This window comes from Ursus arctos, unplaced genomic scaffold, assembly GCF_023065955.2.
Source record: "Ursus arctos isolate Adak ecotype North America unplaced genomic scaffold, UrsArc2.0 scaffold_10, whole genome shotgun sequence".
Classification (NCBI taxonomy): Eukaryota; Metazoa; Chordata; class Mammalia; order Carnivora; family Ursidae; genus Ursus; species Ursus arctos.
Genome location: NW_026622764.1, coordinates 58876884 through 58900582, shown reverse-complemented (window position 1 = coordinate 58900582; position 23699 = coordinate 58876884). Strand labels below are relative to the sequence as shown.

General features: G+C 41.4%; 1 protein-coding gene across 3 annotated transcripts in view; it reads right to left on the bottom strand.

Moving 5' to 3' along the window:
- Positions 1–23699, bottom strand: part of WDFY2 (WD repeat and FYVE domain containing 2) — a 173873-nt gene that overhangs the window by 65590 nt on the left and 84584 nt on the right. For all 3 annotated transcript variants that reach the window (XR_006408846.3, XM_044381793.3, XM_057308912.1), the window contains exon 3: positions 22468–22541. Coding sequence is in view for 2 of the 3 variants with exons in the window: in XM_044381793.3 (XP_044237728.1) it covers positions 22468–22541 (74 nt within the window). In the remaining variant the exon portion in view is untranslated. The remainder of the gene's footprint in view (positions 1–22467; positions 22542–23699) is intronic.

The window sequence follows — 23699 nt, the reverse complement described above, 5'->3', positions numbered from 1 at the left end:
ATTTATCTGTCAAGTAGATACCACGGCTCTTGTTTGCTAACAGAGGTCACCTTACCTGAGTCAAGTTGTTACTCAGCTTTTTGTCAGTCTAAATTAGAGGTCAACAGACAGTGCTTTGTATTTTCACTAAGATGAAAGGTATGGTTTTGTTTTCTGGTCATCCTTAGACTCCTACACATCCCAAGTTCCCAGGGGTGTCCTGGATTCTTCTGTGAAATGCAGGAAGTAATGGAACAGCAGACTATAAATCCACAGTGCTGTGATGTCACTTCTGGTTCCACCCAGAGAACCAGGCATGACTGGGGCACAGTGAAGCCCAGGTGCTGGAAGAAATGGAAGCATCTAAACACCCCACAAAGATACCCGAACTTCACATACATTTCAAGGCAGTAGCTGCCACCCTGGGCTAACCACATTTCCTGACCAGTTTCTTCCCTCCCTCCCTTCTTTTCTCTCTTTTTCCCCAAAGTAATGTTCAACCACTGCACAATACAAGAATGTGTTAGCAATCAATAATAATTAGGTTAGAAGGCAATGAGCTTGGCTCCTCTGCTAATCCCATGGTCACCCTAACTCTTCAGTATGAGTTTACAGTAAAGGAATGCTAAACAGCTTGTAAGCATGGCCCACCTGCTCACCTATTAAGTATTAAGGTGCAATGAAACAGATTCCAAATATTCTAATAAGAGAACCATAGCATCTTATGCATAAAAAATATATACATCACTTTTTAGTTGCTTGCTTTAATTGAACGTTTGCCAATGATCTCTTATTTCTAAAATACAGCACTACTTTAGGGAACAGAAATATATTCTAAAATTAGATTATTAGCCACCGATTCTTTGTTGTGTTTGTATCAGAGCATGTAAACTGATTTAATGCTTGATAAATCTAATTTTTATGAAGAAAACAGAATTAGAGTCTCTGTGTAAGTTTTCCTCTCCTCTCAGAAAAAACAGATCTCAAACTGACCAGCAAGATCATACAAGAAATGAACAGGAACTCTTAGTCCAAATGTGGTAAGAATGAAAGAAGAAATTGTATCATCTTCTTAACTATCCAGCAAAAGTATCATGTATGTGCCTATGCAAAGCCGTTACTGGAAAGAGGAGACATGCATGTAAAAAGCTTCGTGAACACAGAGGTACTACATTCCTGGCTGGGAACAAAAGTGTTTTCTTTCTGTATCTGCCTCCATAAAAGAGAAATTGATTTGGAAAGGCAAACTGGTGCAACTACAGTATGGATAACAGTGTGGAAATTCCTCAGAAAACTAAAAACAGAACTACCATATAATCCAGTGTTCACGTTACTAGGTATTTACCCAAAGAATACGAAAATACTAATTTGAAAGGATACATGCACCCCTATGTTTGTTGCAACATCATTTATAATGGCCAAATTATGAAAGCGGCCCAAGTGTTTATCAATAGTTGAATGGATGAGGAAGAGGTGGTATATATACACGATGGGATATTGTTCAGCCACGAAAAAGAATGAAGTCTTGCCATTTGCAACAACATGGATGGATCTACAGGGTATAAGCAAAATAAGGGCTAAGCAAAATAAGCCCATTCAAGATACACAAATACCATATGATCTTACTCAATGTGAAATTTAAGAAACAAAACAAATGAAAAGAGGGGGAAAAAACAGAGAGACAAATCAAAACACAGACTTGTAACTATAGAGAACAAACCGATGGTTACCAAAGGGGAGAGGGGTGGGGGGGATGGGTGAAATGGGTGATGGGGATTAAAGAGGACACCTATCTTGATGAGCACTGAGTCACGTACTGAAAAGCTGAATCACGATATAGTACACTTGAAGCTAATATAACACTGTATGTTAATGACACTGGAATTAAAAGAAAAGAAGAAAAAAAGATCTCTAGTCTTACATATTGCTGGCAATGAAGTTTATGAAAGCCCAAAGACAAGTTACTTATGAATTTTAGTAAATATTTGAAGATTAAATACTAAACATGGATTTAAAAAGAGAAACGGACTGAAAGCTGAAATCTTGTTGGAAGGCCCAATATTGGTAAAATTCTCATTTTATTTTTCCATATAAAATCATTTCTGCATCTGCTTTAGAAAATTGTTCAGAAAATTGTCAAATATATTACTTAGGGTCCCAATTGTTAATTTACATAAAGGTGATTTTTTTATCGTGGCAAAAAGTACGTAACATTAAAGTTACCATCTTAATCATTTTAAACTGTAAGTTCAATAGTGTTAAGTATATTCATATTGTTGTGAAACATATCTCTAGAATCTTTTTCATCTTCCAAAACTAAAGCTTGATACCCATTAAACACTAACTTCACCCTACCCCCCACCCCTGCTTCCTTGGTAACCACCTTTCTACTTTTTGTTTCCTTGATTTTGTTTCTTGTTTCTATGATACTTTAGATATTTATACAACTGGAATTACACAGCATTTGTCCTTTTGTGACTGGATTATTTCACTTAGCATAATGTCCTCAAGGTTCATCAATGTATCATGTGACAGAATCTCCTTTATTAAGGCGATACATACATGATATTTCATTGTATGTATGTATCACTTTTTCTTTATCCATCCACCTTTCAAGGGCCATCTGGGCTGCTCTCACCTCTTGGCTATTGTAAACAATGCTGCAATGAACATGAATTCTTTTCGGTATATATTCATAAGTGGAATCATACCGTAATTCTATTTTTAATTTTTAAGGAACCTCTATATGTAAGAGGGTGACTGATTTTAAAACTAGTGTTCGAAAACTACTACTACCCTTAAAACTACCTTCTTTTTCATTGTACGGTTTCAGCATGAACCACGTCTCCTTTTTGCCTTGGCTTTCAGGTAATCCAGAATCAAGATCAAGTCTTAATCATACAAAATGTGCTAGTCCTTATGATCTTCCTATGTGTGTTACTCTAGGTCCCACTCAGGCTCCTTTGGTTGCCAGGAATTCAAGCCAGCAAAGAGAGGATTTATGGCAAAGAGACAGAGGCCATAAAGGGAAGCCTATTGGCCACTAACGCTGCACTTGCCCACCCTGTGTCTTTCTCTTGCAGGCTTAGGCTTCTCTCCTGGTATCTCTGTGTCTTTTTTCTCCAAGTGCAATCTCTTATCCCTCTCAACCACACAGCCTCTTCTGACAACTCAGCTTCTGTTCCCTCCTAACTAGAGCCTGCACGTGGCCTCTCTAAGCCCCGGTCTACAACATGACCTTTCAGCTTCACCTTCCACCCACTGGCTTGCTCTCTTGGTACTTCCAGGTGCAAATTTAAGGCAGTAATCTGACCAGCCTAGGTATCTTTTCTCGCTTGGACCCAAGCCAGTCCATACAAGTGCCCTGGTCAGTATTTAGGGCAGGCATCCACTCTCAGTTCAATCAGTTAATACTCAGAGAAAATGGGGTCATGAGCTATAAAACATGGCCACCTCCATGTTTTCATGAGGGCCCACATAGGACAATTCTTTCACCACATCAGAGGCTGAACAGAGGCAGACACTGTGTATGACATATTTATCTGGTCCATCTTTACATGACCACAACATGTAAAACACACACGCTCTAACATTCTATGTCTCTTACTTCTGGCTAGCTCCACATTTTGGTGAACACACACAAATATGTTCCCTGGTCTTGATTCCAATTTTTATTTTCACTTTCACTTTTAGTTGTTTAAAGAAATTTTTACTTAAATTTAATGAACATACAGCGTATTATTAGTTTAAGTGGTAGAGTTTGGTGATTCCTCAGTTGCATATAACACCCAGTGCTCATTCCATCAATGGCCCTCCTTAAAGCCCATTACCCAGTTACCCCATCCTCTCCACCCACCTCCCCTTAGGCAACCCTCAGTTTGTTTCCTAGAGTTAAGAGTCTCTTATGGTTTGTCTCTCTCTGTTTTTGTCTTATTTTGTTTTTCCTTCCCTTCCCGTATGTTCATCTGTTCTGTTTCTTAAATTCCATCACATTTAGTTTATTATGTATATTCTTGCAAACTTCCACAAAAACCTTCTGAAATCAGATGGAACACATAATAAACAGAAAATCCACAATGATAAACAAAATAAATCTAATTTTACAGAAGTTGACCCTATTTTGAAGGCCATTTTTAGGGGCGCCTGTGTGGCTCAGTAGTTAAGCGTCTGCCTTCGGCTCAGGGCGTGATCCCGGCGTTCTGGGATCGAGCCCCGCATCAGGATCCTCTGCTGGGAGCCTGTTTCTTCCTCTCCCACTCCCCCTTTTTGTGTTCCCTCTCTCGCTGGCTGTCTCTCTCTGTTCTCTGTCAGATAAATAAATAAAATCTTAAAAAAAAAAATGAAGGTCATTTTTATACTATAAAATTGCAGTGTTTCAAAATTATTGAGAAATTTAGAATTCTGAAAAGAAATTCCAGGAAAGTAGTGACTTCTGCTCAAATATTTAAGAGGCGGGGCGGGGGGACGACGACTACATGACACAACACAACTTCACTTCCTAATCCTTTCATAGAAGGCAAAAGGTCAAGAGGCCCGCTCTTCCCATGGTTTCTAGCTGTTCTTTCCCATGTATGAAAAGAAGGAGGTCACTAGTCCATGGGGTGAGGACAAAGGAGTCTCCCCCTTACCCATGGGTTCTCATTTGGCCTCTTTCTACCATATGTGTTGTGCTCTCTCTCTGGACTTGCTTTCAACGTGTGCTGTTATTCTTCCTTCCCACACAGGATCTAAAAAACTAAAATTCTGTAAGGATGATGCTAAGAAAGACCCTTGAAGATTCCTACGTTCTTACTTAACGACTGTCTCCACACTTCAGCAACAGTGACCTGAAATATGTGCATCTCTTCGTTGTCTTTTTGTTGAAACTAGTAGTTCTCAAATTCTCTGGCTCCTTTTACTCTTGTAAATTATTAAGGACTCCACGGATTGCATCTATTGCTACTAATCGTATTAGAAGTTGAAACTGAGAAAATTGTAAAATATTAATTCATTAAAATAACAGTAAAATGTAGGACAGTCATATAAATCATGCTATTAAAATATCTATATTTTACAAAACAAAAAATTAAGTGGAAAGAGGAGCACTGCTTCCCATTTTTTGCAAATCTCATTAACAGAAGACAGCTGGATCTTCCTATCTGCTTCTGCATTCAATCTGTACACTTATTAGAAAATGAGAGTAAAAAAGGCAAATAACATCTCACTATTATTATGAAAATAGCTCTGACCTCGTGGACCACAGTTTGAGAACTACTGGTTTGGCGACTGACCTGACTTTTTGTTTTGATTAACCTTCACTGCAGATTCTGCCAATGTGCCCTGCAGAGTTCAAAGAATTATTCGTGTTTGTCTATAAATTATGAAAAGAGGCTTCTCTGGCTACCAAACAATGGTACATTCTCTCCACCCAGGGATTAGAAGGGTAGGTGCCTTTTCCCCCCTCCTCTCAAATGCCTAACAGCCCTAATCTTTTCTGACCACATGCATTTCACGATATAGGGGGAAGGAATACTTCAGCTGCAAACTCCCAGCCTCAGCTCCAAATTCTGTTAGAAACCCCTAGTCATATCTCTAAGACTGACATACGTCACAATACATGGAAGCAAGAGAAAAGATAACTGAGGTTTGTGTGACAACAGCAGCTTTTAGCCTCTCTCGATTCAAAATACCACCTACCAAAAAACCCAAATTGAGCTCTACAAATTCTTTCCATTAACTCTCGTTCAAATTCAGGTTTGCACACAAAACACATGCAAGGCAATTTCAAGGTCTTTCCCCACATAAGCCACAGGGCTGGCTGCTTCCTCTCTAGGTTTGCCTGGGTGTTTAATGGTTTACCTGTCATCATCTTTCTTTAGTGGATGGTAACATATTTTTTGCTTTCCTACCCCGAGTTTTCCAACACCGGATACAAGTAACCAGAAGCAGTTGGTTTTTCAATAATATCTCTCCCAAGAGGATGGCAGGGAGAAGGTAAAAGAAAAAAGATACACAGGTTTGAATGCAACAACTTTCAAGACTGCCTCCGGCAAATTTCAGAATCTTAAGGACAAAGGCTCTGGAAAGTTATTCAATGAATGGGGAATATCCTGCTCAAGGCCAATACCTGAAGCCAGAACTTTGGCTCAAGGCCAATACCTGAAGCAGCAAAGAAAGCTGCTAAAGTATCCTATGCCCCCATTAGCCTTCACGGAGCGAAAGGGATCGCATACTTTCAATAACAGCTATCCACAACAAAAGTTCTACTGTAACATTAAACAGCAAATTACACGAAACAGCAAATTACACGAGAGATCAGTTGATGTAATGTCTAGTTGCTCGTACTTATTTTTTAGGCTCAAAACTTTTGATAAAATTATTCTGAACAAAAAAGCTGCCTGCTGAAATTGGAAATTGCTGAGAGCTGATGTCATGAAAGTTAGCAGGACAGTCAAGGCTGGCGACTACTGTTCCTACTTACGAAAACAGCTGGAAGTTAGGATCTTCGGTTGCTAAGTTTTGGATTTCCTGGAATTCTAGAGTCTGTAAGGGGTCTTAGAGATTGCCTTGCACATTGACTCACTCTTCCAATAAACGGATGTCCTGAGATACTAAGGGACTTGTCCAAGGTCTCAGGCTTACTTGGTTGTACAGCCCAGGCTTAAAACATGGGTCTATCTCTTCAATTTTTTTTTATCTGATCTTTTGATTCAAACAAACCTCAAAGAGCCTCTTCAAAAAGATACTGAAACCCAGGCGAATGTCTCATTGAACTGCTAGGCACAAAGGAAAACATTACACTGCAAATTCTGAAATCACCTGACTCTTCAGAGACTCCAGATAACAATACATTACAACAAACATGGAAGAAAGTTAAGCACAAAGCACCACTAATGCCTCCGTCATTACCCATTACCCAAGCCTGACACCTGGAAGCAGGGCTCACTGGGATGCCACGGGCACGGACGGTGTAGATGCTGGCTGTCGACAGCAGCAACTACCTGACTGGCTGAGAATGAGCGTGCCTGGGAGTTACCTCTGCCCACTACTGCTTCTCTCCACTCCACTTCTACACGTTAAGTCATCAGATCCTTACCATCCGTCTTGAAGCCATGTCCTTTCCAAAGTGTTTCCAGGTAAACCACCTTTGTCCTTGATGGGGGCCTGCACCACATCCTGCTATCTAGACTTCGCACTTGTTTTTCCTTTCCCAGGAAATTGTTCCCTTTCTCCGATCTCCATCACTTTTCAAACTTATCCTTCTAGGCAAGGTTGAATGGTCTGTGTTCACGTGATCACTCACAAGGCAGAATGGGTCTTTCCTTTGCTGAAATTCAAGAGACTGTGCAGATCTTTCATGTTATTGTACAATCTGCATTAAATTAAAGCTATCTATGATCACATTATTTTACCTTTTCTTATGGATTTTAAGTTGAAAGGAATGGAGTTTTTGTTTTCTTCATTGTGTGTCTCCCATATGTCAGCATTTTTGCCAAAAACATATGAGAACAAATCAATGAATATTTATAAATAAACATTCAGTTTTTTAAATGATCAAGTCAAAATTTAATTGTACCACTATAAACACCCTGCCTCAGGGCCTTTGCATTGTCAGTTCCTGTCTTAAACATTCCTTCCCCAGATGTCAGCCCCAACCTTCAAGTCCTATGCTCAAATTACACCTTCTCAATGAAGCTTAATATGTCCATCCTTTTGAAAACTGCAGCTCATCTCGTCTACCCTACTACCCTCGTATTCCCAATCTCCCTTACTCTGCTCTGTTTTCCCCATAGCATCTACCACCTTATAACATACAGAAGTTATTATATTTTTTGTTTACTAACTGCAATGTACACAAGGAGATGGATTGGGGCTGGGAGTGGTCACTGATGGATCTCAAACACTCGGAACCCTGACTGGTACATAGAAGCTATTCAACAGATGTTTGTTTAAAGAATTGAATGGAAGAATTAAAATGTTATTTTAAGGAAATTTTAAGTTATTTTAAGTAAAATGTTATTTTAAGCTCACTATTAATATACTTGTGAAATATGTGAAAATAATAATATGTAACATGCAATACGTATTACAAAATATAATATTTTTTAGTTATGGCTCCAGTAAGTACATCTACCCAGATGAAGGTGTGAATGAAAATATGTACAATCACCAGACATTCAAATAATTTTGAAGAGAGCCTAATTGCCAAGCTATTACTTTTTGTAATCAATGCCAAATGTACTTTTTAAAAAAAACATTTATTTATTGGGGCGCCTGGGTGGCTCAGTTAGTTAAGCATCTGCCTCCGGCTCAGGGCGTGATCCCAGGGTCGAGGGATAGAGTCCCGTGTCGGGTTCCCTGCTCAGTGGAGAGCCTGCTTCTCCCTCTCCCTCTGCTGCCGCTCTGCCTACTTGTGCTCTCCATCTGTTAAATAAATAAAATCTTAAAATAAAATTATTTAAGAGAGAGAGAGAGGGAGGGCTGGCTTGGGCACATGCGCAAGGAGTGGGGAGGGACAGAGAGGGAGGGAGGGAGGGAGACACTCTCAACAGACACCCTGAGGAGCGTGAGGCTCCACACCCAGCTCAGAGCTGGACACGTGGCTCAATCTCAGGACCCTGAGACCATTACCGAAGCTGAAACAAAGAGACGCTTGCCCGATTGAGCCACCCAGTCACCCCCATGCCAAATATACTTGTGACTCAAATCTCAGGACTATGAATCAATGTTTCACTTCCTAGGTCAATAGGAAAACACAGTAATGTATTGCTCTTTTAAATGTGAGATAGAACTGACATATAACATTATATTAGGTTCAGGTGTACAACATAAGATTCAATATTTATATATATTGTGATGTGTTGCTTTATATGGTTAACTTTTTCTAATCATGATCTCTGTGCAAAAATGTTGAATTATCTTTTTCTGGATTTAAATTCACAAATTTTCAGCCTGAATATTATTCAAACCAACAAAAATGCAGATAAGCAAGTATAAGCAAAGACAGAAAGTAAATATTACACATAAAACCCAGTTTTACTAGCCCTCAGAAAGGTGCTCACAAGAAACAAACTGGTCTAAAATTATGATTTTAAAAAATATCTTTAAGGGCACCTAGGTGGCTCAGTCAGTTAAGCATCTGACTCTTGATTTCAGCTCACGCCACAATCTCAGGGTCCTGAGACCAAGAGAGCCCCCCATCGGGCTCCATGCTCAGCAGGAAGTCTGCTTCTCTCCTTCATGCCCTCCCCCCATGCACTCTCTTTCTCTCTCTCTCCCTCCCCCAAATAAATAAATAAATCTTAAAAAGTTCTGCTTTAAAAAAATTATCTTTGAACTTGGATGGCAAATAATTATGTAACAAATCATAGTCTTTAATTTCAAATTAAATTAACCTTATCAAAAAGTAAAGTTCATCTCTTCTTGAAATGAACAGGATTTCTGCTATAAAAATAATAATTCCCAATTATTAAGGCCTATGTATAAATTATCTCATGTAATCCTCATAAATCCCCAAGAGGCACATATTATTATTCCCAATCTACAGCAAATAAATTAAAGCTTATGTAAGGTTAACCAACTTGCCCATCATTATCCAGCTAAAAGATGGGAGAGCCGGAATTGTGATGCAGATTTCTCTGAAAGCAAAGTTCACACCTCACCACCAGGACGCCTTCCCCTGATATCTGCCCCATGTATGAAGGCCAAGGGTGCTGACAGTGGTCTCTACCAGGAACTCTGAGAGTCCTACCTGACAGAGACAGGGAAGAGAGTGCAACCGCCTCCTCCACAGCAAAGAGCTAACCGGAAACAAGAACTTCTAGAAGGTCGACTAGACTCTAAGGATGAAAGGGAAAGGAGAGAGAACTTCTGGACAAAAATACAAATGAAACTGGTTGGCTTTAATTCCCCTGAAAACTACTACTAAGGCTCCAATCTGTGTAAGGCTCTCTATTGGGCACTGGAAAGGGCTGTTGATATAATATGTTTCCTGCCTTCAAGTGGCTCAGGCTAATGGAGGTCAAGAAAACAAGGAAATTCGCAGTCATGAAACGTCTCCTATCTGCCAGACCCTTTCAGGAACTAAATATGCTATCCTATTTCATACACAATCATATAAATGAAACATACATATAAACTAATAAGTATCACATAAGTACTAAGATAAAAATTTGAACTAAGTGCTATGAGAACCGTTAAGGAGACCTTTTCACCCTGCCCTGGGGTACAGCAGGCTACTCAGAAGAATGAGTTTGGGGATCAAGTCAATTAAAGGCAGGTGAGGAGCTTCTTGAGGGGAAGGAAGCAGGCCGTGAGCAAGGGGACTCCACGTCCATGGACACTGATGTGTGAACCAAACAAGTCTGGAGGGTTGTGACCGATAAGGCGGATGAAATGGGCAGGAATTGAGGGATCTGAATTTTATCCGTCTGGAAGCTGTTGAGAGTCTATACACAGAGGAGTGGCATGATTGCACCAGAATTTTGAATATCTGATGGCAGAGGAGCTAGAGGGAACTGGAGACAACAGACAGAAGGACTGATCTGGGGCTTCGTGCAGCAGCCCAGACAAAACGTGCAAGAGACAGGAATTTTAAAAGTACCAGTGGGAACAGACATTGAAGGAGAGCCTGGAGAGTGTTCTGAGGTCAGTGGGCCAGGGCAGTGGTTGCTGTGAGGTTGGAGGGGAGATGTGGATCTATTATAACTCCTATTTCTGGTTGGGGCTGGTCACTGATGCCATGTCCTGAAGGGATAAGGAGAAAAGAGCACATGCCGGGGAAAAGGGAATGATCTCCAGTCAGAATACACTAAACCAGAGGGGTCCTGGAGACTCCCAGGTAGGAATGCCAAGGAAGCATCGAGAGTCTGAGTTCAGGCTCGGGAGGACAGAACGGGCTCCAGTCTCGAGAACTACAGATGTGGGGCTAACGAAGCTGCAGAAGTCGATCACGAAGAAAAAGAAACAGCACAAGGGCTCTGCCCGAGAAAGGAGGGGCCAGTAGGACAATCTGCAGAGAACTCAGGGTTGACGAAATTTAAAACACCACACCAAGTACCCAACCAGAACACCATGCAATCCGCTGAAAGGCACTTTTCTAGCCCCTTTCTCTCCTATCTATGATAGACAACCTCGGGGAGGAAGAAGCTGCCCTATTTTGACTTCTCTCCAATCCAGGAAATGAGCTGGACCTGAGTGATTGCTGAGGATAGAAAAGCTGTACTGTTCTATGTGCCACTACGGTCAGCAGTCTTATTGCATCCGTGTAATTTGCTTCAGTGAGCTGAAGGTCTATACTGATAGTTGTCTTCTGATGCTAAACCAGTATTTATAAACATGCAATATTCACTGATTACTGAGAGAAGGGTCACTCCCCCATCAAACTGGAGATGAGTGGACTGTGGAGCCGACATTCAAGCAAGCAGTAAATAAACAGGGAGCGGCACCCACTTTGGAAACAAAAACTCCTCTGGGTTACCACGACCCTGAGTCCCTGTAGCACCCTACAGTAAAACAAAGAAACACAGTCCAGCACTGAACCCCCACTGAACCCCAGGGACCAGGGTACATCTAATGCGGCTCTCCTCTCCGCTGCCGTAAGCTTGAAGCCAGCAGGCAGGCAGCCTGTTTTCGAGACTGTCTCTGATCACTGCGTACGTGTAGTGGCACCAGGTGATGGCAATCCAGCGACAGGAAGGGCTATAAAAATATAACTGCTTCCTTCACACATTTTGGCTCTAGTGAGTTCTCAGGCTTTATAGCAAAAGAATAAATGTCAGATGGCTCTTGGGGGGTCGGTTTCATGACTGCTGTTGTCAAGGTACTCTGGGAGGAATGCCTCCAAAGGTGATTGACATGGAAATGCCACATCAGTCCCTCTGGGCTCTGAACTTTGCCATCTAAATATCAGTGACATGAGAACCATGGTCCAGCTCTATAGTTTATATAAAAGATTAGCTCCAAGTGAACATCGGCAAAATATTTGTGCACATAGAGAATATTCTTATATGCCTGGATGGAAATGGTTAAGAAAAGATTTATGAAGCAAGACTGATTCCTAGTGTTGTAAAACTTTGTAGGACCACAGACAGCTCTCTGGATGTTGGGTCTATAAAACTCTATAAATAGAGAGTGACAGAGCCCCGATGGCTGATAGCATCCCGTCCTCCCACACTTCTCAGTCCACTAGAGTAAGGGTGTCTCTGGCGATAAGAAATTTGCTACATCTTCTCCAAATATCATTCACAGCATCTTCAGTAATCTGCACACCTCTCTGAGTTCAACCTTTTCCTAAGAGTGATGAAGGTTAAAATGGCAACAACCTAGATGAGAAAATTTTTGGCAGAAAAATTAGTCTTTGACAGTCCATGTTTTTGCAAATCACTGGTGAATTACTGCGGTGACACAGCAAAGACTGAAAGATAGGACCAGAATCAAGTTGAACCATCCTAAGGAGTAGGCCACCATTAAGATACTTCCTCCCTTCGGAGCTGGTCTGCTAAATCCACATGACATGGATTTTCACCATCTTCCTGGTCACCACCAATGGAAGATGCTGCTGTTGCTAAGACAATGATGCGGAAAGGAGCTAATATTATGGAGCACCTGACATGCGTGGGCACTGTTCAAAGAGCTTTATGTGTGTACTATCTCAGATAATCCTCACAACAACCCTATAAAATGGTTATAATTATCCCCATTTTACAGTTAAGGAAACTGAGGCACTGAAGAGTAAAGCGACTCGCCCAGGGTGACACCTCTTGTGAGGACAGAGCTGTGATTGAACTCAGGCAATCTGATTCCAGTGCCTGTGGTCTTAACCTTTATGTACTGTCCATGCAACAGACGATACTCATTAACTCACTCATTAATCTGTCTGTGAATATTTACAGAGCACTTGCAATTCATGGGCACTGCGCTGGATGTCAGGGATGTAACGAAGAGTCAAGCAGACACAGTCACTGCCTTGTGAAGCTTACGCTGAATATTCACGTTAATCAAGTAATCACACAAACGAGTATAAAATGACAACTCTGACAGCTGCTACAGAGGACGGGCATGCTGTGCTATGAACACTTGTAATCTGGGGATGGGAACTGCTGGAGGACTAAGGAAGACCTCCCCAAGGCAATGAAAATGAAACCGAAACTGAAGGATGAGAGTTAAGTAGGCAAGGAGAAAGGAAGCTCATTCAAGGCAGAGGCTCTGTGAGAGGACGGAAGCTGGTTAGCATAAGTGACTGAAAGTAGCCGAGGCTGAAACTCCAGGGGAGGGCACTGAGCAAAAGGAGGCTGTGGAGGGAATGACCAGACCCGGCAGGGTCACACGGGCCATGGGAAGACTTGGCCTGTGCCCAAGAGCAAGGGAAAGCCACTGGAAAGGTTTGGCAGGGGATAGGGTAAAATCAAACATGTATTTTGAAAAGATGCTTCTAGGTCCAATATGGAAAACAGACTGGAGGAGGCAGAATGGATATCGGATGGCCAGTGAGGAGGTCAACTGAGGGTCCAAGGAGGAGACGATGAGCAGGGTAATGGTGGTGGTAGGGAGTGATGATGACGATGACGATGACAACGATGACGGAGTGGAAGCTGAGAGGTATTTGGGAGGTAAAAACCAGTAAGGGATGGACTGGGCAGAGTTGAGTGAAGAGGAAGAAGGATGACTCCAAAGAGCCCTGGCTCATGCACCCAGGTGGACAGTGGTGACACTCACAGACATAGGGAACTCTGAGAAAGACTAGGTATGTGGGGAGGCACATGAGTCTGACTTTAGACCTAGTGAGCTGGAGGTTCCTTTGAGATATTCAATAGGAAATACGAAGGAATGGGAATGTTAGAAAAAAGGTCTGAATAGAGATCAAAAAGTTAAGAATTATTGTCATATGAGTAACAAGTGAAGCCATGACACAGGGAAGCCAGCCCAGGGTGGGGGAGATGAGGGCCTAGAAGCAAATGTGGAGAAACTCCAACACCGAACCAAAGCTGGCTAATGGACATCCTACGATGAAGACAGAGACAGGAGACAAAAAACAGGAAGGAAACCAGGAGAGTACAGGGTTGTGGATGTGCATAAAGAGACTATTTCAGGAAGAAAGAGCAAAGCTAAATGCTGCAGGGAGGTGAGACATGATGACGACTTCAAAATGTCAGCTGGATAGACCCAGAAGGAGATCTTCTGTAACCAGCGCCGGAGCTGTTTGGATAGACTGATGGCATTGGCAGCCAGTCTGCAGGGGTCCGAGTAGCGAAGGGGGAGTGAGGAAATGCAGAAAGTCACTACACGACAATTCTTGTAAGAAGTATGATTATAAGGAGAGAAGAGAGACAGAACACTGGGTGGATAGGGAAGAGCTGCGATGTCTTTGTTCTCATTAAAAAAAAAACAAAAACAAACAAACAAAAAAACCCCCAGGGGTGCCTGGGTGGCTCAGTTGGTTAATTGCCCAAGTCTTGATTAGGCTCAGGTCATGATGTCAGGGTTGTAAGATAGAGCCCTGCATTGGGCTCTGCACTCAGCAGGGTCTGCTTGGGGTTCTCCCTCTCCCACTCCCTTTGCCCCTTCCCTCTGTGTTCTCTCTCTCTCTCTCTCTCTCAAATAAATACATAAACATTTTTTAAAAACCCATGAACCTTAAGTGTGTTTAAAAACCAAGGGCAGGTCGCCTGGGTGGCTCACTACGTTAAGCATCTGCCTTCAGCTCAGGTCATGATCCCAATTTTCTGGGATCAAGCCCCACATGGGGCTCCCTTTCCACCTACTCATTCTCTCTCCCTCTCTCTCTCAAATGAATACATAAAATCTTTAAAAAACAAAACAAAACAAAACCAATGGGTAGGATCCAGGGAGCAGAGAGAGATTATTGAGGTATAAGACTAAGAGAACATTACTTGGAACGTAATATACTCAACTCCTAGCTGTTGCCTTTCTGGAACACGGGTACACTACTTGATGTGGTCAAGATAAGAAGACGACCACCTTCTGAAATAGAAATACAATGTCCTCATAAGGCCATCCATTACGGCAGATAACTTCTAGAGATAGCATATAAGTGATTTCAACCTACCATGTACTCTTCTGGATCTCTTCAGCACCCAATTTAAAATACAGGGCAAATACAGAATCAGTGTAAAAGTGGGACCAAGAAGGCCGTCAAAAATTCATAATTGCAACAGATGCCACAAAATAATCTTGGGCCAAAGAATGCCCTTGGCATCTGCATTCACTACCACTTGACCGAGTTTTTCGGGAACATGCAGGTACTGAACACAAGATGACAGGATTACACGTACAATGACGTAACTGGAGGAGAGACACTGGTCCTTGAGACATTCTAAGAAGCTCTGTGAGCCGCACAAATACTGACGACATAATAACTCCCACAACAACAGTAAGTACTTCCTTTGACAGAAACACCTTTAGTGAATTATGCCGCATGAATACATAGTAAGCAAGCAGCATGCTAGCATCCCCGGACCCTTACTGCTAAGCAGGAAAAAAAATTTATTCTGTGAGTTCAAAAATTGGAATAGCCTGATCTCTCCAGCAGGAGTGGCCCAAGTGGATGCTCAGCGTGGGTAGCAGCTGAAGTATTTTATTCATAGGCTACCTGTCATCACTCTAGAACATGAACTCACCATTTGGGTTCAGTCCCTGTAGGCTCATTACAACCCACAGTAATAAACAACTCATCCAAAACATCTCGTTACATTAAAGGCTCAAATTCTCTTAAAAAAAAAAAAACTTTTTAGCAATGGCTAGATGCATGGAATAACACAAGCTTCCAATTCATTAGTGATCATCCTAGGGCAATTCCTTGTGGTTGGGCTGTCTTAGCTGTATGAAAAAAAAAATTAACCTGGTATCAAAAGAAGAAAATCTGACTCAAGGTCAGGGAAATCCTAGCTCTGCCACCACTATCTTAACATGTGACCTACCAATACATCACTTAATCTAGGGGAGGGTGGCATTAGCTGTAGAAGAATGAAGGTCTCTTTCAATTCTAATATTTTCTTATCTCTGCCAAAGGGATTTTGAATCATCTTCTTTTAATATCTTTGGATCCCTCTTCCTGAAGGCATCATATTGCATATTCACCAAATTATTTCCTAATCAACTGTTAGAACACTGTTAGGGAAATACCACACGTACAATATTATCGGGTATCCCAAGTTGGACCGCGTCTTCTCAAAATGCATGGCCACCTAGAACCTCAGAATGTGACCTTATTTGGAGCAAAGGTCTCTACAGATTCAATTAGTTAAGATGAGATCATACTGGATTAGGGTGAGCTCTTAATCCAATGACCGGTGTCCTTATAAGAAGGCCATGTGTAAACACGGAGACACAGAGAGGAAGGGAACATGAAGACAGAGGCAGGGATTGGAGTGATACATCTACCAGCCAAGGAATGCCAAGGACTTCCAGCAACCACCAGAAGCTCGGAAAAAACAAAGAAGGATTCTCTCCTAGAGCCTCCAGAAGGAGCCCTGTTGACACCCTGATTTTGGACATCAGTATCTAGAACTGTGAGAAAATAAATTCTGTTGTTTTAAGCCACTTGGTTTGTAGTACTTCGTTAGAACAGAAAGTAACATACCAGGTATTGACATGCTGCAACTGGTAATGACTCATCCTGCTCTCATGGCAACACATGAGGACTGCTGAGATATTATGATACCTCAGACCTTCTGAAGAGGATAAAACACTCGGGGAGTTCAAGACCCTGGTTTCAGATAATAAAAAAACAGCTCTGATGATTCTTCGGTTTCCTTCTAGCGGATGCTAAGGATTGTATTTTCAAAAAGGTAATTTCTCCTTTTACTTGAAAAAGTAATATCCTCTCTCACAGAAACTACATACCTCTCCCTTGAAGCCCTCAGCCTTCTGGAAGGGGACACTTTCTGCCTCCCTGTTGCAACCAGACTCTTTGCCTGAGTGATTCCTGTGACCTATGATACAGATTTCCCATCTATATGAGATCCTGCCAGGGCATACCCCACGGGGAACTCCATCACGTGAAGCAGTTTCAGAACACACCACCTAAGCAACAACTCCTGGGGACCACAGAGCGATGCTCTTGTAAAGCTGTTAATTTGATCCGTAAAACAGGAATCTCTAAATAACAGGAAATGATGTGAGAAGGTATACTCCTTCAACAATCCCAAAAGTTAACAGATTTCTAGTCCAAGTGAAAAAAGAGGCAATGAAAGACTTATTAACAGCAGAGTTTTGGGTCCCACAAACTGTCAGGAACATGTTATACTTCTTCTTCAGTTTCTTAGTTGTTTGCTTAGTGAATCTCTGTTTATGAATTTCAAGAAGCAAAGTATGGACATCAAATTCTTCCATATGCCCAAACTAGTCATGTAAACAAGAATCGCTCACTTGTGTCAACTGTGGAGAGCAATTTACCTTTGCTGGCTAAGTGCCTGGCTTTGATGTTAGCATCCCGATGACATAAATCGAAACGCCTTTCTTCCCTCACTTGACATTTTACAAAGCAGCTGTAGTGGTCCAGGAACTCTGTTAGGACACAGGCTGAAGCAGACACGGTCTCTGCCTTCGGGCAGTTCACAGTCTAGTGAAGGAGACAGTCCCGCAAACAAATGAGGCAACATGCCCCAAGATACTCAGGAAATAGAGACATAATTGCCTATCGGGCAAGAACAACAGGCAGGGAATGGAAAGCCTTTAGCAGGAAATCATGGACAAAGAAGTGGCTTCACCGGCACCCACAGTTCCCAGCTCTGCTGAGAGCTGCTTCCTGGCTAAGTAAGCAGGAGAAGGCATATGAACTCTCCAAGCCTGAGTGTCCTTATCTGAGAAATGTTGGGTGACGCCACCTACATCACAGGATTACTGTGATGCTGGAATGAGGTGACATATATAAAACAGAGTGTCTGGGACACAGCGGATGCTCAGTAAGTGTTTAGTTCTCTTTCCCTTTTCATTCCCTTGACAGCTACGTGAACTAACAGCCATATATACTACAGGAACACAATCACCACAAGAAATACCAAAACAACAGCAACAAATCCATACAAAGTCAGTTTCATCTATTTGTATATAATAATCAATACTCATTACCCTGATTGCTAACCGTCATATAGATCCATCTTTTCTTCTCATCCCAGCTTACCATAAACACATATATGAAAACAATCTTCAGAGAACAGAGATTTATCATTTGTTTAAAAAAAAATCCTCAATGAGTATGCATTTATCTGGCAAGATTGCGATAAAAACTTCGACTTGCTAATGGTTCTGATGAAGCAGAAAATCTATACATTTATACAGATTAGCATCCATACATCTCTGACCAAGCCATTATTCACTAGAGTCAGCAAAAATTAGTTTAAGGAAGTTCTTTCGTTTCTGTGTGGACACTTCCTCACCAGTACGGCCTCTGAGTACCTTAGAAGGTCTTCCGGTGGTGCTGGAGGGAGGCCTTCCCTGCTGGGGACCCAGCTCCTTCATATGGCAACTGCTCCTCCTGAGCCAGGACCCCAACCCCCTGTATTACTCCACTTCTCAAGCTGGCTCATTTCCTTCCAGACATTTCTCGCCCTCTCTTACCACTTGCTTTCTTCCCCTATGCCACTCACCTTGCCTAAAATACCTTCCCTTCCCACCTTCAGCCAATGAAATCCTAGCCCATCTTCTAAACCCAGCTCACAGCCGGTGAGCTGGGGCTGTTAGTCAGTCAGTCAGTTAGTTAGTTATTTTACTCTGTATTACTTATTTCACAATTTTACACTCCCTTTTCCCCCAACTGAATAAGCTTTCTGAGACCAGGAGCCACAGGTTAGAATTGAGCATACTCTTTTGCACATTGTTGATATTTAGATTTATTCGTTGGTTGGCTAGAATACAGGAGGTATGGTGATAGAAAATTTCAAAGTCCTGGGGCACCTGGGTGGCTCAGTCAGTTAAGCATCTGCCTTCGGCTCAGGTCATGATCCCGGAGGCCTGGGAGTCTGCTTCTCCCTCTGTCTCTCCCTCTGCTCTTTTTCTAGCTCTCTCTCTCAAATGAATAAATTAAAAAAAAAAAAAATCTTAAAAAGGGGGGAGGGGCGCGTGGGTGACTCGTCGGTTAAGCGTCTGCCTTGGGCTCAGGCAGTGATCCAGTGATCGCAGCGCTCTGGGAGCAAGCCCATGTCAGGCTCCCTGCTCAGTGGGGAGCCTGCTTCTCTGTCTCCCTCTGCCTCTTCCCTCTGTTCGTGCTCTCACTCTCTTTCTCAAATAAATGAATAAATCTTAAAAAAATAAATAAACAAATAAAAAAATTTAAAAAACAAAATTTCAAAGTCCTACTTCAGCATGAATAGCAGTTTGCACAATATGAGTGACTTCTTTTGACATTAAAACAGATGCCATTTCTGAAAATTCAAGATGAATTAAACTACTGGCATAATGTTTTCCCCTGCAGAAGGTAATTCCTTGTGACAAATATTTTGAATGGCAACAGAATTATACAAATAAACTATCTTAGAAATCAAGCAGGTACTTGTTACAGCAAGGCATATTAAAGAATAATAGCGTTTGTAGTCAACAACTTATTTAACAAATTATTCACTGAGTCCCTAATTTGTACAAGAAACCATACTAAAATCCACTGAGAGAGGAGATGAATAAAAGACCGGCCAAGTCCTCAACACTCAACACTTTAATGGAGGAGACAGACTTAAAAACTTTTTACAAAACAAGTTAAATGAGCAATACAATATAGCTAACCTACTGAGTAACGTGTGTGATTCATTTCAATTGGTAGGGCTTAGGAACCATCCGTCAAAAAAACAAAACAAAAAAAAAACAAAAAAAACCAAACCACAAAAAGGGAAAAGATGACATTGGAACAAGGCACTGAAAGATAACTGGGACTCTGTAGACCAAGATAGCAGAAGGGGGATCGGGGTTATAAGATTAGCAAGAGCAAAATGTACAGACATGAAAACACACCCTCACTCATGCTAGCTTCTCTCAGTAGGTGACCTAACCTGCTACTTCAAGAGAAATTGAAAAGGTCATTCCTCTCCTCCATCTCACAACTGCCTCTGCCTTTCGCTCTATCTCAAGAGTTTCCCCATTCTTCCCCAAAGCTAAATTCTCCAAGTCATTCAGGACTCTCCTGCTGCTTGTTTAATGTCTCATCTTGTTGCAGCGCTCACCCTCCCTCTCCTTCCTTTTGCAGACAAGTTTTTGAAACATGGTCTCTACTGGCTGTCTCTACTTCATCACTAAGCTATTTCAGTTACATAAGGTTAACTGCCTCTTGAATTTTTTTATTCAGTAGAATAGAGAGAAACAAGGATTTACTTTCTGATTTCCTTTCTTTGTTTTAAAATAAGTTAACCCCTCCCCCCCCCCCAAAAAAGTCAACCAGTTATTTCTTCTTAAAATTTATATGCTATACTCAGGGAACAGAGAATGAATAGTCTCTGCGTAGGTTTTCTCACGTCTGGAAAGTGAACTATTAAACAGCTGAGACTCTGGGTAAGTATTTCCAACCCCAATGAAAACGCTGAACCTAAACAAGCCCTTCTCTCCGTGTGCCTCTCCTAACTCAGCTCTTCACAGTTCTTCAGATGAGAACAGAGTATACACAATTCATCCTCTTGGACAACACAGAACAGGTCCTTTTAATGAAATGATGTCACCCAAGCTGGGTCCTTAAGCTTTTCTAGGAGACCAGGGTAAGGTAAGGTTTGGTATACCCACACTGTGCTGATACACCTGCAGAAGCATCCCAGACTGGCCCCCCTGATTGATATTCCACTTCTCTGGCACTTTCATTTACTAAAGAAATAATGGCTAAGACGGGCTCTCCTCTTATACATGATAAATAGCCAGAACTCTCCATAACTTACTTTGCTCACCTTTCTTGCCTTCAAAGCCAAATTTATCAGTACCCATTAACCACCTACACTGACTTCAAAAAATGCAAAGACTCACCCATGTGTTATATACACTTAAGTCTTTTCATGGACAGTGAGTGTTACATATACTCTTCCATGAACTGTTGGACAATATATAGATCTTAACTCATCTTTTCAGATTTCCTCTGCAGTGAACTTCAGTTCGCTGAACAATCCAGTTAACCCCCTTCATCTTTTAAAAATAAATTTATCCCCCACACACCCCACTTTTTAAATATAACTCTCCTTAAAGCAGATGATGATCTGTATCACTCACTTCTCTTCTGTCCTACAGAACAGAGTTTACAGACCTCCCAACTGCATTGGACATTATAGATATTCCGTAAATATTTGTCAATAGGCAGATTTATATTTAATAATGTTGTTAAAATTTCCATAAAGGTCACCAAACAAATGTTTTGACTAAAGACCAAATGGAAAATTTCAAGCCCACCTCTTCAGATCCCTTGTAAGAATCAGGTTACGATTACAGATGGAAACCCACATTCCATATGTCTAAATATTTAAAAGTTATACATCAAGTTAAACTATTAAATAAAATATGGTCTCTTCCCCAATCTTGACAAATATACCTTCAACCACCTGGAGGTACAGGAACGAATTTAGAATTTCTAGACTCCTTGAAGTTCCACAATATAGTACATTCAGGCTCTATGCTGTTTGGGGTCAGGAAAATCCCAGTCGGGTACTCAGGACATGGGGGTGGGTGATGTGAGGGCCTAGGCTGGGCACACCCCCTTGACCTCTTAGGTCCATCCTGTGGGAAAATGTGGCCAGAACAGGGTCCTTCAATTCACGGGTCCCAAAGCAGGGCCTCTCTTGCCAGGACTGAAGGCAATAGTGGGTTATTAACCAAAATGGAGAATTTACCAGATCAGTCTTGCTACACTTAGTTAATACAGTAGCTGAAACTAAATATATAAAAAAATGATTAAGTAAGTAGTAAAACCTGATACTCCAATCCCTAATCACTTCAGATCCCTTAAGATCTATAGTAAAAAAGAGCGTAATATTTATCTGACTCTACCCTACAGCCTAATGTAGATTCTGTGCCTTTTTTTTTTAATTCATACAATTTACAGGACTCTATTCACAGCTAGAGAGAGTTAAGACAAGAAGGAGCAGAAGAAGAGGGAAAGGAGAAAAACATCAAGTATCAAGAGATCAGACATGCAGCTCTAAGAAGACATTTCCCTTGTGTTCTGTCACTTGTGCGAGGAAGCACATGACACCATGATTAACCATCTGATCACAGCCGTGAGTTATCCCAGCTTGCTCTCACTAACACACAGATTCATGTAGTTCACTCACGGGCCCCATAAAGCTCCTATTCTAGCCACTGGGTTCATGGGAAGGCAAGCTGAACCTTGTCAACATTTAAACTGAACTGATACCAGCTCTCCCTAAACCTCACCATAATCTGCTGCACTGCAATTTCCACTTCACTTAGCAAGAAAATTAATTTGTCAATTTGAAAAAAACTAATAAATAAGTCTCATCACAATACATATATACATACTCCACAGGAAGGGAAGTATTTCAACTGGAAATCTTATTTATGTGTACTTACTGAGATTGTACCATTGTCTAGACCTATGGACAGTCTTCTTGTTTCCGGGTTAAAAGACATGCATGAACATGGAGCTGAAAGAAATGAACATGTTGATGAAATTAACAAAATGATGATTCTCATTGATTCAGGAGTGACTAACTAGCTAGAAGTGTGTGGCTATTTTTTTCCCCCACTATTTCCTGAAAAACAGTTCATTTAACGCCCACTCACCAAAAAATAAAAACAGTAATCTTACAACCAACCCCTAGTTTTTCAGTTATCCTTTTAATGAACATAACGAGTAAGATATTCTCAAACTGGACTAGTTCCAAGGGGCTTGGTCTCAGCTGTTCTGTCAGTATGGAATCTAAATTTGCTTGACTAGATTAACAATATTTTGTGCTGTGTAACCCCTCTGTCCCCGATCTATCTCTTCCACTCAAACCCCATCTTTAACAGAAACAACCTATCTTTTCTCAACTAGGGAAAAAATAAAAAGAGAGATCTTATAATTCCCTCCTCCCCCCACATACACACACTAGTATAAAAATCTGGTTTTCAATGCAGAATTGATTTGGGGCATGTGGACTAACAAAAGTCTTTTACTCTCAGCATTGAAGGCTGCTAAATGAAAAAGACTGAGGACCTGTCTCAGTTTAAGGGGGAACCAACTGGACATAGAGCCAGGCTCTATAGGAAAGAAATTACGTGTGGGAAGGACTTCCCTGTTCTGCAAAATCGGCTACTACCTGAGTATACCTGAGCCTAAGTAAGCTAAGCATGCCTGGAAGCCAGTGTGCGCAAGAAACGCTTGCTGAGTAGACAGCCTCCAGGTCCCTGCCATCTCTATCTACGCCAGCTCCTAAGAATGGCGCCTATTGACAATTTATGTTACACTGAAATTGTTCTAAAAACAAGTCCAACACAATTTTTAAATTTCTCCTCCAGCTTCACAGTGGCCCTGGAGGTGACAAACTGCTCATCACCATAATCATAATTGGCCTCAGATATCTTTACTCCTACTTTCCACAGTTATGATTAGATGTCTTACTCAAGGTCACACAGGAAAAAGAAGCTGGAGAAGGTTCAAAGACTTCATTCAAACACACAGTCCTATTTTGAAATACCCAACTTAGATTACCTCTAAGCTATAAAAGAATTTGAAGTTCTACAAACAGAGCCACTTCATAAACAGATCACTAAGTAACATTTTTTTTGTTCTCTATAAAAGGGACCCTGAACAACAAAAA